Below are 13,809 nucleotides of genomic sequence, written 5' to 3'. Positions count from 1 at the left end.
ATGACCAAAGTAAGATAAATTTCATGCACTAAGGAATTTTCAACAATATGAAGGATTTAGACAACATTGCCAGAGTAAAAGCACAGTATTGTACATTTAAATCTATTCCACCTCCCATGGCAAAAATATGTAAAATTCGCGTGACAGCCAACGTGTTAAAACTTTAAGAGCTTACGACAAGAATTAAGTTACCTTTTTGTTGATAATCGGAAATGAGAGAGAATCTGCTAGAAGTAAGATATTTTTATATATTTAATATTGAAACAGCTGAGATGGCCCAAATCGAAGAAAGAGTGTAAATATAAAAATTTATTGGAAAGAGAACGATATGTCCCTTTGATTATAATTTAATCTTCGTCTTTCTTTCTCGACCTGAAAATTTGCAGATTGCAAAGAAAGATGATGCGTATTACAACGATAGAGAATTTATAGTTGTAAGGAAGAAGTATTGCACGCGTTAGAAATTTTGTTGGAGCTTTAGAAAGGAGAACCGTTCCCCATGAAATGGTTCGTTTGTAAGCGAAGACGCGAGCGGCGAGTGGAAACTTTCGTTCGATCGTTTCTAGTCTGTTGCGTTCACATCGAAGCATACGAGTTCCGTCCTTGGTTTCTGTTTCCTGCAGCTTTGTTTATTGTCAAGGGATGGAAGTTTCCCTCGCCTATCCATCAATTCCCGATGTGGAGAGAAAGTTGTAAAAAAGAAAAAGAGAAAAGTATTATCGTGGTATAATCAACGATTTGCCCCGAGGGCCAATATTTCGTTATATCGTTAAAAGAACTATGTTGAAATTTCACTTTCGTTTGTAATGTTTCGTTGGTTCTGTGATATTTTGAATTTTTTCTTCTTTTTATCTTGTTCGTTGAACATAAATCGTTCGTTGAACGTAGTGAATCCGCTGAATTAATCGCCGCGCTGTCGCTTTGTATTTCCGACTTTCAGGACCGACATATTGCAGAGAAAGAACGACGTTACCTTGCGATCGATGTTAAACAAACCACTGTACCTCTCGAATTTCGTCCAAAATGCATTTCTTATTTTCTCACGTCAGTGTTGACTAGCTCGTTCGACAATTCGATTCCACGTGCTCTAAGATTCTTTAACCTTTTGGGGTCTGATTCTTTACTGCAATAGCATTCTTCTCCTTCTTTCCTTTTAATTTCTTTCGTATATTTTTAATCAATTCTGACAACGAAACATTTCCCGCGGACTTTCTAGGAGACAAAAATAGCGGACCACAAGGGGTTAATGACGAATGAATTCAGAAAAGAAAATTAGCGATTAGATGAATGATTATTTTGTAGACACGTATGTCCAGGTTGTACAGATATATATATACATATATACATATATAATAATATATATAATATATATAATACATATGTATATATCTATATTTTAATTACGAGTTATTTATATACATGTATAGAACGTAAAGAAGATAGTCGCGATGAGTCGCTTCCGATATGGTTGTATCCAAGTGTACTAATTGTTTTCGATCATCTTTGCAATGATGCACCGAATGTCGAAAATGGCTGCGTATATTATTAATAAATTGTACTTCACTTTTTCACCTCGTGTCTTCTTTCTCAATCCCATTGCATCCTTTAGTTCTACATATAGAACGAATAGATTGTACAAGAATAGGTTTGGATGAAAAGAAGCTAGGACGAAAAAAAAAGAAGAACAGTCGTGAAAATCAATAAAACATAGAAAAGATCTTGAAATATGTATCCTGATCGATATCTTTCGAAATCAGACTACAGCAGCATACTTGAAATTATATACGAACGCATAAAATTGAAATCTGGAACAACTCAAAAGGGGGATAAATTTTCGGCCAACATTCACATTTACTCTTTTCTTTTTTCTCCTCTTTTATATATTAAGAATTTTTAATAATCAATATTGTCGGATATATATATAATATATATTATATATATAATATAATACATTATATTAATTGAGACATTATGGACACAACGTATAATTGGCGCGGTAAGGTGACAAAGAATCCTCTCCCTTGTCAGTGTCCCTTCGTCGGAGGGTTGCCAGCTCCGTTCGCGAGTCGAGGTCGTTTCACGCACCCCGGATCGCTCGTTTCTCCGTTTTCCTCTTTTTCCCCTTCTTTCTCTCGTTTCTCCTCCATCCTCTAAAAATGTCCTCGATATCGTGCATGGTTTCGAGTCCCGCCACGCTTATCACAACTTTGGTTTTTCTTAAGCATTAATATTCGATGATCGATCGTCTCTATGGAAAGAGGGCTGGTCAGTCGTACTTATCGTTTCCTCGGACGTTTCTTGCAGAAATGTAATCACAAGAAGTATAAATTCAAACAGAGATCTTCATTAATATACGCTGTTCGAAATGGTTTTCCGTGAATTCGTTTTCCTAACTATCTGAATTGGAAGGAAAATTGCTAGTTCGTTACAAGTAATAATGGATATGCCGATCGTTTTTTTATATCAACGCTAGATCTATGCTTTATTTTAATGTTAATGACCGATAGCCCAAATATACACGTAGAATTAAGTATAAGAAACGATTACCAATGTTTAAAATACCGAAATATATTATCGTTAATACGTATTTTTGTCTCAGTGAAACTCAAACGAAGCTGGGAATCCGGAGCTCTTTATTAAAAAAAAAAAAAAATAATTAAAATCTCCTTAGCCACTCTTTGAATAGAGAAATCTAATTTAACGCGTCTGACTCTTCCACTTATCACTATCACCACCTTCGTCACAGCCCTCTCTCTCGCTCTGCCTTTCCCAAAGGCCAACCATCCTCGGTTTCTTCCTTTATTTAGTTACTTCATTTTTCATTTCATTCGTTTCATCTCTTAACGTTTCTCTGCTGTTTCGCCGTGCTCTCTGCCTCTCGCGTACTCCTTTCTGTCGCGTTTTTCTCTTGCCACCTCCTTCGCAGCGTATCGTTATACTATTTAGTCTAATCCCTGATATATAACATGAACCTCGTTCACAATCGTAAAAAAAGGATCGTGAGACGAAAATATACGCGAGCTTCCGACCACCGTCGTCGGTGATCGAACGTTCGCGTTCTCGGCTTCCTCTTTCTTCCCTTTCTTTTTCTTCCTCCCGTCGCGTCTTTCGTGCTCTTTAGTCGCCTGCTCGCTTTTTTCGGGGATGCTCGGTTTGGAGCGTTAAGAGTCGCACACGAGTAAACTAGGAGTTCTCAACAGTAGAAAAATGACGGTCGAGCCACTAGCAGAAATCGCTGTGTAGAATATTGTGCGTTTCGCGAAAGAAAGTTGTAAGTTACCGGTGGAATAAATGAAATATTCCAAATTCGTATATTATAAATTTATATTTGAATGTCTATCTTTAAAATCAGAAGAGACATAAAACTATGAAAATCGCGACCTCCTAACAGCGCCAAGCCTCGACGACCCCTGAGAGTTTCGATACTATCTTCGATAAACGAAATAAATCGCTCGCGTGTTTTCGCCTCGTTGCCTACTTTGTACAACCGATACTACACAATGTGTGCTATTCTCGTTTGCTTAATAAATATTCGATAAATATATCATTGTATTTCATCATTGTAATATATGTATATCATCGTATTGCCGTAATAATAGGTAGTAATAATCGCACTATGTTACTCATCGCTGTTTCTCGTCGTTTACAATTACCAGTGTGTCGTTAAGTACCGTTAAACTTTATATATATATATTATTTATTATTATTATTATTATTAATATTATTGTTATCGTTATTTTCGTAGCTGAACTTACACTTCGCATGCTCGTGCGTTCTATATTCATCTATTGAATTCTCGCAACACACCCCCTAACCACACACCCCCAACAACGAAAAAAACAAGAAAAGAAGAATCAAAAACAATCTTTTCTTCTCGTCTCGTTAATCAGTGCTCGCTAAGTTAATCGTTCGTTAGCTACGCGTTTATATGTTTTATATATATATATATATATTATATATATATTATTATATATTATATATTATCAATATATATATATCATAATATATAAATATATATAAATATATATATAATTTATCATACGTCTTCTGTCCCCCGCAAGCTTAAATTCTACGCAGACGATCCATCGTCTTTCCTTTGTCCTTTCCCCCCTTTTTTTAACTCCTTAACGCTTAATTGCCCGAAAAGTAACGACGTCTCGACTTTCGATGATTTTTTTCCCATTCGCACAGAGTTTCCTCGTCGAGATTTGCGGAGATTTCGACGGAAGAATCGCTGTTTTCGTTTGACCGATCCACCTTCGAGGTGAATTGCCACAGTGGGTGGCCCGGGATATTCAATCGATATTTCTTCATCCTCGAACCTGATTTTTTCCCTCGATCGAGACGCGCGACTATCAGTCGCGTAATTAAGCTTCCCTCCGCCTGTTCTGGGAGAAAAACATCCCTCGTCTATCGTCTTTCCTTCTAACCCCCTCCCCCCCTGCCCCCAAATTCTACTAGAGAAATATTCTATCTTACGTAGAAAAAGTTCTCGTGCGCACTGTCGTGCCGGTGGGAACTTCCGGTTGCGGCTGAGGATCACTTCCGTCGCACCTTTCCTCGTTTATAGTCTATTTTTAATCTTCTTGTCGCGTCGTTGTTATTTTATAAATGGTATTCAGGGATAGCTGTTCAGGGGTAGCGACAACAGGGTCAAAAGGAAGAGTGAAGAGCGTAATCGAGTAAAGGTTTAATCACCGTGCGAACATTCCTTGGAGAAATAACGTGGAAAGGTTTGATAGGTTAATACTAGTTGGTATGGTCGAAAATTCATTACATAGAATGGAATTAAGTATCCGGGTGCGCGTCGTTGATCTCGAGGGTTGAAATTATTCTCTAGCATTCGAATAGCACATTAGACGATCGCCACTATTCAAATTATCACTCTCTTAATAAATTACTACGCTGCTAGCTAAATTACAAATTATCGCGAGATATGCAATTAAATAGTCTATCTACTAACTACGATTAAGCGAAATATCGGATTTTTCACTTGTAACAAGGCAATTATTTCTAAGTTATCATTACGATCAACATTCGAATAATTCGTTCGTGTGAAAACATAACTGCTATCGTTCGATCCTCGTCGATATCACAACAATCGCTATAAAATACAAAACATCTAACTAACGTGTTATTTAGAATTAAGGGTAGTTTCTTTAAATTCTTTCTTTTTCCACACGTTCTTTTCTTTTCTTTTTTCTTTTGTATTCCGTGTTGGAATCGTGATCCCAGCCGCAATGAATTCCGATCGGCTGTCGTGCGGACGATTTTTTAATGCACTTTCGGTTCAAGGCAGCTCGAGACGCTATAGAAAATGTTTCTGTGGATGCCCCGAGAGAGATCGGCGCGACGCGAGCTCGACGTTCTTCAGACGTCGTCGTATTGAGCGGAAACGCGGTTGGCTGGACTCTCGAATCAACTAATCGCGAAATCAAGCGGTCACCAGGCGCTACGATGAAAGATTTCTCTTAATTTCCTCGCTTTATTTATCCCTTCTTTTTTCCAATAAACAGATTTTTCGCATAAAGTTCATTATTATGTACTCGCGAAACTTCGAAAGTTGTAATTACAAGTGTGAGTTTAAGCGGTAAATTTTCCTTGCAATCTGAATTCAAGGATTTGAATTTTTGAATAAAAGTTTTATTTGAATTCGAGAGATTCGATTTGCATTTGAATTTAACATTTTCATTAATTTTAGATATGGATCAAGAATAAATCTTCCGTTGTGAATTCTTTCTCGGAAGCCGATCTAACCACGACCTTTCACCCTATCGGGAAGACCTAATACTATTTCGTAATCGCTCTACCCTAATTGGCACTCTACTCTATTCGCATCCTTGAAATCGTACGTCGATAATCCTCGAATCACGTATTTTCCAAGTTTTATGCTTAAATATTCTTTTATAAAATTATTACATCCTATAATCACCCTTATTAGAATAAAAAGAATGTTACAACGTTAAAGTTAATGAAGAGGAACTTTCGGAACGTCCAACATCTAATTTCGTAATTTCTCCACCGTAGCAAATTATTACTTTTATATAAACAGCGATTAGTTTTATATGTCGATACGTGATTCCTGATCATCAATTTCGAAAAATCTCGTACAAACTCCAGCGAATTAAACTGAAAAAAGATCACCGTAAGAAGTCCATTTGCGGTAATATACGTATCCCGAACCACCCTGGTTTCGTTTTGTTATAGTTCCCCGTGAAATTTTTAATTTTTCTTTTTTTCTTATTATTAATCGGCGTCGAGTGCCCGCCCATCTTCCTTTAACAAAATAAGAACACGAAGTCTCGTTACAATCCCAATTGGCATTGACGAAAGTATTAAAATTCTTTATACAGCTATTACGATCCCTTCGACTACCTCGCGCGAACCACCCCCAAAGGAAGCTCTAGATCTTTTACTACGTCTACCCATCTATCCAGCGATTCAACTTTTTCGATATTTCTTTCAAACGTCTAAGAAATTGACAAATCCTTCTTTGGGAGAAAAAAATTCGTGGAGGGTGGTTGGCGAAGGATTCGAACGGAGTGTGCGAAATTCTTGATCGATCGGATCTAGGATCGACGAATTTGGCTGTCTTTCTACCCCTGTGCGTGATGTAACAACTAAGAATGGCCAGGGTGTTCCACCCTCTTCTAAATCGTTCGTATTACGGTACAAGCATGGATTTACTTTCAAATAAAAATTTGCCACCAACGAAATCTTTTCGCTTGTTCGAGAAAACATCCGATTAAACCTTCAATTATGTAAGAAGGTGTAATTAGAAAGCCTTTGTATCCCTTTTAATACCAACGACTTAACGAACAATAATTATTTTCATCTAAAAACCAAGGATGATCCACCCTGAGCGTGCGTGTTTTACGTATCCTATTCGTCTCGCGTCGGATCAATATATATATATATATTTTTTTTTTTACATTAACGAATCATTCTCCCGTAGTAACCGTAGTCGTAAAGCGATTAGTAGTTTAGTTAGTGTGTGAATTAATAGTAGTCAGCAATAGCAGCGCCCCTCTTCTCCCATAACACACGGCGTGCCTTAATAGTTGAAATAGGCGGTGTAATAGTAACAGTTGTATGCGGTCGTCTTCCACCTTACGATTAATAGTTAATAATTAATAGTAGCGGTAACATAGTAGTAGTTTACCTTACAATAGCGTTGTTATTAATTAGTAGTAGTAGTAGTAGTAGTAGTAGTAGTAGTAGTAGTAGTAGTAGCAGTAGTAGTAGTAGTAGTAGTAGCAGTAGTAGTAGTAGTAGTAGTAGTGATAGTAGTAGTGTTAGCAGCAGCAGCAGTAATAGCAATAGTGGTAGTAGTAGTAGCGATAGTAGTAGTAACAGTAGTAGTGATAGTAGTAATAGTAATAGTGTTAGTGATAGTAGTAGTTGTAGCAGTAGCAGCAGCAGTAGTGATACTAGTAGTGTTAGTAATAATAGCAATAGTAGCAACGGTGGTAATAGTAATAGTAGTGGTAGCTGCAGTAGTGGTAGTAATAGTAGTAATAGTATTAGTAGCAGTAGCAGTAGTGACAGTAGTAGTGATAGTAATAGTGTTAGTAGTAGTAGTAGTAATAATATTAGTGTTAGTAGTAATAGTAGTAGTAGTAACAGCAGTAGTAGCAGTAGTAGTTATAGTAATAGTAGTAGTAGTAGTAGTAATAGTAGTAGCAGTATTAATAGTAGTAGTAACAGTAGTAGTAATAGTATTAGTGGTAGTGGTAGAGTAGTGGTGGTGCTGTGGTGGTAAGTGACTTTTTCTATTTTTCTGCTTATGGTGGTGGTGCTGATGGCGATGGTGGTATGGTGGTGGTGGTAATTGTTGTACAGTAGTAGTTATAATAATAGTAGTAGTTTTTCTTCCCCTCGTAGTTATTAACAATATAGTTGCAGCGGTATTTATCGTCGCTTCGTAATATTATTAGTAGCGGTAAGAAGCAATTTTTATAGGAATAGTAGCATCGTATCGCTCCCGTTAATTTCTTTAACTCGAGTCTGTGTAAATGTTACGCTTCTTTTTTCATTTTTCTTTCTTCTAACGCTAGTTATCGATATTGCTAGTCTCAAGTTCTTTGTACTATCACTACGAACCGATTGACAGGGTGCCTTCATTCTTCCCATTTAATCGCGATATCGACTCGATCCTAAACCCTTTCTTTTTTCAATTTCAATGTTTGAGATCAAATGGGAATCTAAAGATGAATTTTTAACGCCTTACTCTAATAAATGAAATTCTACTGTATCTTCCACAAGTTAATAATAATACAGCGGAACAATCAAACCTCGAACAAGTCACTCGTAACAAAACCTCTGGATTCTAAAGCAGCGTTAGTCGCCTACGAATATTAATTTTTTAAAGACACATAAAAGCAGAGATAAGCGAGCAAATATAATAAAAACCAACGGTCAGGGGAGGAGATAGAATGAAAAAGTGAAGCATTGGCTTTGAACGATCGCCGTCTTATTTCTTGTGTAATTAACGCTAGGAACGGAACAAAACCGAACTAATATTTAAAAGCAACCGCTCGTGACAACTTTCGTCTCTTTGCTCTGTTTTCCTTTTTAGGGTCACAGTGACGAATGGGACGCAAGTTAATCGAGTTGCACGATCGTCGGATCCAGTCGTCGCTAATGGGCAAGAACGCCGCGCACCCTTTCAATCTTACTCGAAGAGAGAAAGAGAGAAAAAACAAAAGGGATTCTCGTGAAACTTTACACCAACCCAGGAAGAATCATCTCGAAAAACTACCTGGTCGCCTAGCGAATATATTAAACGCATTTCACGTAAGGAGTTTCTTGGGAATCGCTATCGCTAGGGATTATAAAGTGAACAAGTCGCCGCTCGTGCTTGCTTTTCAACCCTCACGCTGTCAGAATCAGAGTTTCTCCTCCTTCTTAATTCTTAAAATATTTTTGAAAATGATATTATACGCCTTTAAGAACTTGGAAAAAGATAGAGTGCATATCGTGGCTGACTTGGTTCTTGAAAGTTGGCAGCGAAAGAGTCAAGTTTCAAGAAAAAAAGAGAAAGAAAAAGAAAAACAGATTCGCTCCGCATCGTCGGACACCCTCATTTAACGTACAGTCGACGGAAAGCACTTTTGGACAATATACAATATTATAGTTTAGGACCTTCGTTGTCGTCGAGTTCGATGTTACATTATCTCGTTTATCATTGCGCGACGTTACACTAAATTCCTAAGTAGTATAATAACTATAGATCTCTCACTATCTCGAAACATCGTCTTCTCTTCTCCGAAATTCCTTTTTATAGTCTCGTTTTCTAGTCTTTTTTCTTCGACTTTCTCCTCTTCTTCCTCCTCTTCTTCCTCTTCGTTTTCTTCCGTTTCACTTGCATCTTCGTCCTCTTAGTTACGCGCGCCGTTATATCGCTTAATCATCATCGATCGTGAAATAAATCGTACTCTCTTTTTACTTAGTTAACCGCTTAATTTATCAATAGTAATCAATATTAAATATTCACTTTATCTCTAACTAGCAGCCTCTGATGACTAGTCCGCGCAACTAGTCGTTCTCTCTATTTTTTCGTTTTCCTCTGTGTTTCTTTTTCACTAGTGTTAGCACTAGTCTGAGCATTAGGCGATTAATCAACGATACAATTATAAAGTTATCAATTATCGTTTCATCGTTATTATTAATGTTATAATTAATATTATTATCTGTGGTTCGTGGACCGGTTAGCTTCTATTCTCACCGATACTCGTCGATCGAACCCTCTCGACCTTCTCTCTATCTACTATCCTCTTCTTTTTTTCTTTTATACGTGTATTCGCTTAATTTTCTTTAGATTAATTTTAAAAATGTCCCTTTCTCGTTCATCGAAGAAGAAGTTTTTCTCATTATCTCGACTATATTTGCTCACGTGTTATCTAAACATGCATGTGTACGTGTGTATACGTATATACGTGTCTGTGTTCCTTCATAAATATTATAAAAAAATATAATAGAAAATTATAATTTCGTTATAATATTTATAAACTACGAAATTGGCACTAGAAAGTTCTTTTTTTTTTCAATCTCTTCGTTTTCTCCTTGTCGTTAAACCCTTTTTCGAAGAGCACAACAGATTATATTTTTTTGTTCGTCTGTCGTATTTTGCTTTTTTCATTTTTTGTATTATCTCGTAGACGCAACTATTCTAACGTCTTCTATAATTTTAGAAAATACCACGAGCGTGTATGTACAAAAACACACGTTCCGGAAGGGTCTCGAAGCAGGAAGAATAGGAAACAGACAATCGTTATAAAATCGTGTGGAAAACGATACACTACTGCTATTTTCTTTTCTTTTCTTTCCTTTTCTGCAGTTCTTCTCTTGTCCTTTTTTCGTTTCGTTCTCTTCTTCTTATTTCCTTTCTTCGAGTTTAAATCGTCTATGAATTTTATTGGTCGACGGGACCGATCGACGACGATCGGGCGACGTTTCAATTAGGAGACGAAATGAGGGGTTCTTACTCACGTCCACCGAGTACGCTTAAGAGAAAGAGAGAAGGAAGGAGAAAGAGAAAGAGAAAGAGAAAGAGTTAGAAATTAACGGCGCGTCGAGAGAGGAGAACGACGCTTCCGGTGGCGCGGAAGTAATAATTGACCGAAACGCTAACCCCCCGAGGACGAAAAATGCCCTTCGTTCCTTGCAGGAAAATGAAATTTCTCACCGTAGACAATCTTTTTTTCCTTTCCTTCCGAAATACTATTATACAAAGCCGTAAGAACGAATAAACGCGCGAATTCATGTTTTAACAGAATCTACACTTTTCACAGCTACAGTTAACAATTGGAATTAACTTCCTAAGTAGACTAAGTATTTTTCACTAGACTACGCATAGTCTATCGCTAATCAAATTTTTCAAAGAAAAATAACAAACAGAGGAGAAATAAAAGTTCTCAAGTTATAAAACTGAGAAAGAACGAAAGGCGCCGACGAGCCTCAGAGGGTGAAGAAGGGCCGAGTGGTCGCATAGCGAGGACCTAACCCCGGTGTTCACCCCCTCTCAACAGAGCAATGGCGGGGGAAGCCCGTTCGCCGGAAGCGCCCTCGAACGTTCCCTCGACGCGGCCCGCTTAAACTACGATCAGACTCTCAGGCACTCGATTCTCCGCAGGCTTAGGTCGCGAAGCTGAACACGACACGAGGAATCCTGGCGATTCCCCTCCGGCTCAGGGTAATTATCGTATGCGCCGGTATGTAACGACCCCGTGGAACATGCGAGCTTCTCGACGCTTTCCGCTCTAAGCCTCCAGTGTCACGGGGGAGATTTCGGTCTGCCGCTCTTGTCCTGCATCACTTGTTGCTGCTGCTGTTGCTGCGGTTGCTGTTGCTGCTGCGGTGGCGGTTGTTGTTGTTGAGGTTGCTGCTGAGGCTGTTGCTGAGCTTGCTGGGACTGTTGTTGGTGGTGGTGCGATGTCGGGTCCGTCGCCACGCCCAGATCTGTGCCCATCAAGTTACCAGCGCCGCTCTTGTCCACCACGCTGCTCGCATGCACCGGGTGGAAGTATCGGTCTGCAAGGTCACGTTTTTTGCGACGGTTTATTTGCAATTAGAGGCTAACTGAGATTTCGAAGGAAGAGACGACAACGATCAACCGGAGGTTCGAACTTGAATGTATTTCGATCGGAACATACAAAAGTTATATTCACCTTCGTCCATGGTGGAAGGCGGTTCGCTGGCAGTCCCGGTGATGATCGGAGCAATCATGTTGTAATCGTCCTCGAGATTAATGAACGGCGCGGTGTTCCAGCGAGGTGGCACGTTGGAGACCGATCTCTGGGTGGCCACCGGCCTTGTCACCGAAACTGGCGACGAAAATAAGGAGAGGTTCGTCGGGGAGATAACCCCTGACATCGAACTGATGGTAGGATACGTGAATATTTGCTGTCGACAGAAAGAAGAAACACGTTAAAGTAACATTGTTATTTCTTCGCGAAAATAAACTCACCTGTCCAGGTTGAGAGTGAAAGTGAGCAAAGGTGTATTCCCGGCTGGTGTGTGGCGCGGTGACGAGGATCCTCGCAGGGCTCTTTCTTCCGGCTGGGTCGACGGAGCTCTGGCAACCGGAACTGACCAGTCCGACCGCTGCCGCAGCAGCCATTTGCTCCTGATTGGATGCCAGTTCGGCTGGGTCCGTGGGCGAGGTGGACGAAGTGGGGGGCGAGTTCGAGTTCGTAGCCGTCAGCTCGCCCGTCGACCTTATAATGGCGACAGGCCTCGCCATCGGGGCCGGAGGTGGTGGCGGAAGCATCGAGCTCGGATAATACTGTGAGAACTTTTGTATGCCAGTGCGGGGTCCGGCTAGCTGCGCCTGGAAATACCACACACCCACCGATCAACGTCGTCGACCCGCGCGTGATCCATTCACCCCGTTTTCTGTGACTTCGCACTCCCGGTCTACCGGACTAAGAACTTTGCCTTTTTTTGTATCTTATTCGTCCTTTCGTTTTAACTGATCTCTTGAATTTTTATCTACCGATTCGTTCATTTAGTCATTTACCGTTTAGGGGTTTTGAATCGCGTTGAAACCCGCGTTTGCGAGATTCGTGGATTTTAAGATGGATCATATCGTGACTTTCGTCGATTTACCTAAAACGCATGTAGCTATTTCTTTGGATTCGTAACAATATCGAGAAGTACGTGCCAATAATGGTGCATCGCAAACGTGGGGTCGGACATTCCATTCGAAATTGCATTCCAAATTTCCACCAAACGATATCCCCATGTTTCTCCAATTAACCATTTCAATTTTTAACCACTCCGCCGATAAATCTAACAACAAATTGAATTCGAAAAATCCAGGGCGATTGGAACACGGATGACGTTCACGCAGGTCGGAGAAGAACCGCCCCGTTGTCCGTTTCGTCCTCTCGAAGGTAACGAACGGTGTTCCCTGGCTCGAGTCCACGACAACGGACAACGTGGCGGGTTGAAAAAGGATCCGGAAGCTACCTGGGGCAGTTGTTGAGTATTCTCGGCCTCCTGGCAGACGAACGTCACGAAATCCGACAGGGTGTCGTGACCGTTCTCGGGATACTTGACCACCCCCGTGGAGGCAGGGTGCTCCGGTTGGTAGTAGGCAAGCCCGGACATACTTTGACCGGAACCACCGGCCAGTCCTTCGTGCGGAGAGTGCAATCCTGAAACACAATTCACCACTGTCATGGTCCGACTGCGTGGCCAAGGCCACGGTGAAACCACCCCCTAAATTCGACTCGAGTTCCTTTCCTCGAATCGACTCCGTTTCTGCATCCCCTTCCACTTTTCATTCCTTCATTCTCGACCGAACGAATTACTCTCTTCCTGTTTCGTTAATAAGATCTTCCGACGAAATTTGCGTTTTACTTTCTCTTTACTTTCACCTCTGCTTCTTCTTCGTTTTGCTTGCTTCTCTCTATTTCGTACATAGCTTTCGCGTTATTGTTATCGCCGTTTAGAGAAAGAACTTTAATAGAAGCGAAAGACGTTGAATAATTTGGGCGATTAGGTAAAGCTGGTCTCCGGGCAATCACGTTGTTCACTCTGGTTTGGTAATGGTAACTGTTAATGCGGAGAATGTTAGTAAAGTTGGAGCCCGCCACGCGAGAGCTTAGCAGAAGAGGGAGCAAACAGAGGTAACGATTGCTGCTGCGAGTCTGTTAGGGGGTGGTTTTAGTGGTACTTCCGAGGGTAGGGGGTCGACCAACTATAACGATCGTGTTAAATATATATATATATACACACACACACACGATATATGTATATATATACATACATATATATACACATATACATATATATATACATATA

At 40.0% G+C, this 13,809-nt stretch overlaps 2 protein-coding genes across 9 annotated transcripts in view; one reads left to right on the top strand and one right to left on the bottom strand.

Annotated features, from left to right (window-relative positions):
* Positions 1-47: 47 nt before the first annotated feature.
* On the top strand, positions 48-7,845 carry LOC117237405 (uncharacterized protein DDB_G0271670-like). The gene is made up of 3 exons (XM_033501329.1): positions 48-74; positions 7,124-7,567; positions 7,738-7,845. Exons 1-3 carry the CDS (start codon positions 48-50, stop codon positions 7,843-7,845), a joined length of 579 nt encoding a protein of 192 aa, XP_033357220.1.
* Positions 7,788-13,809, bottom strand: part of LOC117237353 (nuclear factor 1 X-type-like) — a 64,587-nt gene continuing 58,565 nt past the window's right edge. For 6 of the 8 annotated variants that reach the window (XM_033501200.1, XM_033501201.1, XM_033501206.1 and 3 more), the window contains 4 exons: positions 12,973-13,160; positions 11,969-12,331; positions 11,670-11,904; positions 7,788-11,532 (listed from right to left, as the gene is read on the bottom strand). In XM_033501200.1, the coding sequence (XP_033357091.1) occupies positions 11,276-11,532; positions 11,670-11,904; positions 11,969-12,331; positions 12,973-13,160 (1,043 nt within the window). In that variant the 3' untranslated portion in view covers positions 7,788-11,275. The remainder of the gene's footprint in view (positions 11,533-11,669; positions 11,905-11,968; positions 12,332-12,972; positions 13,161-13,809) is intronic. The other 2 variants (XM_033501202.1, XM_033501203.1) reach the window with 2 other exon arrangements.

Source organism: Bombus vosnesenskii, unplaced genomic scaffold (genome assembly GCF_011952255.1).
Source record: "Bombus vosnesenskii isolate JDL3184/JDL3185 unplaced genomic scaffold, Bvos_JDL3184-5_v1.1 scf7180000013370, whole genome shotgun sequence".
Classification (NCBI taxonomy): Eukaryota; Metazoa; Arthropoda; class Insecta; order Hymenoptera; family Apidae; genus Bombus; species Bombus vosnesenskii.
The sequence above is the reverse complement of the archived record's forward strand: the minus strand, read 5'-3'. Positions and strand labels throughout refer to the sequence as shown.

Excerpts from the sequence above, each read along its gene's own strand:
- LOC117237405 (XM_033501329.1), top strand. The coding sequence starts at position 48 with ATGAAGGATTTAGACAACATTGCCAGA. Across the intron at positions 75-7,123 it reads ATTTAGACAACATTGCCAGA|TTAATAATTAATAGTAGCGG; the intron begins GTAAAAGCACAG and ends TACGATTAATAG. Across the intron at positions 7,568-7,737 it reads GTAGTAGTGATAGTAATAGT|AGTAGTGGTGGTGCTGTGGT; the intron begins GTTAGTAGTAGT and ends TGGTAGTGGTAG.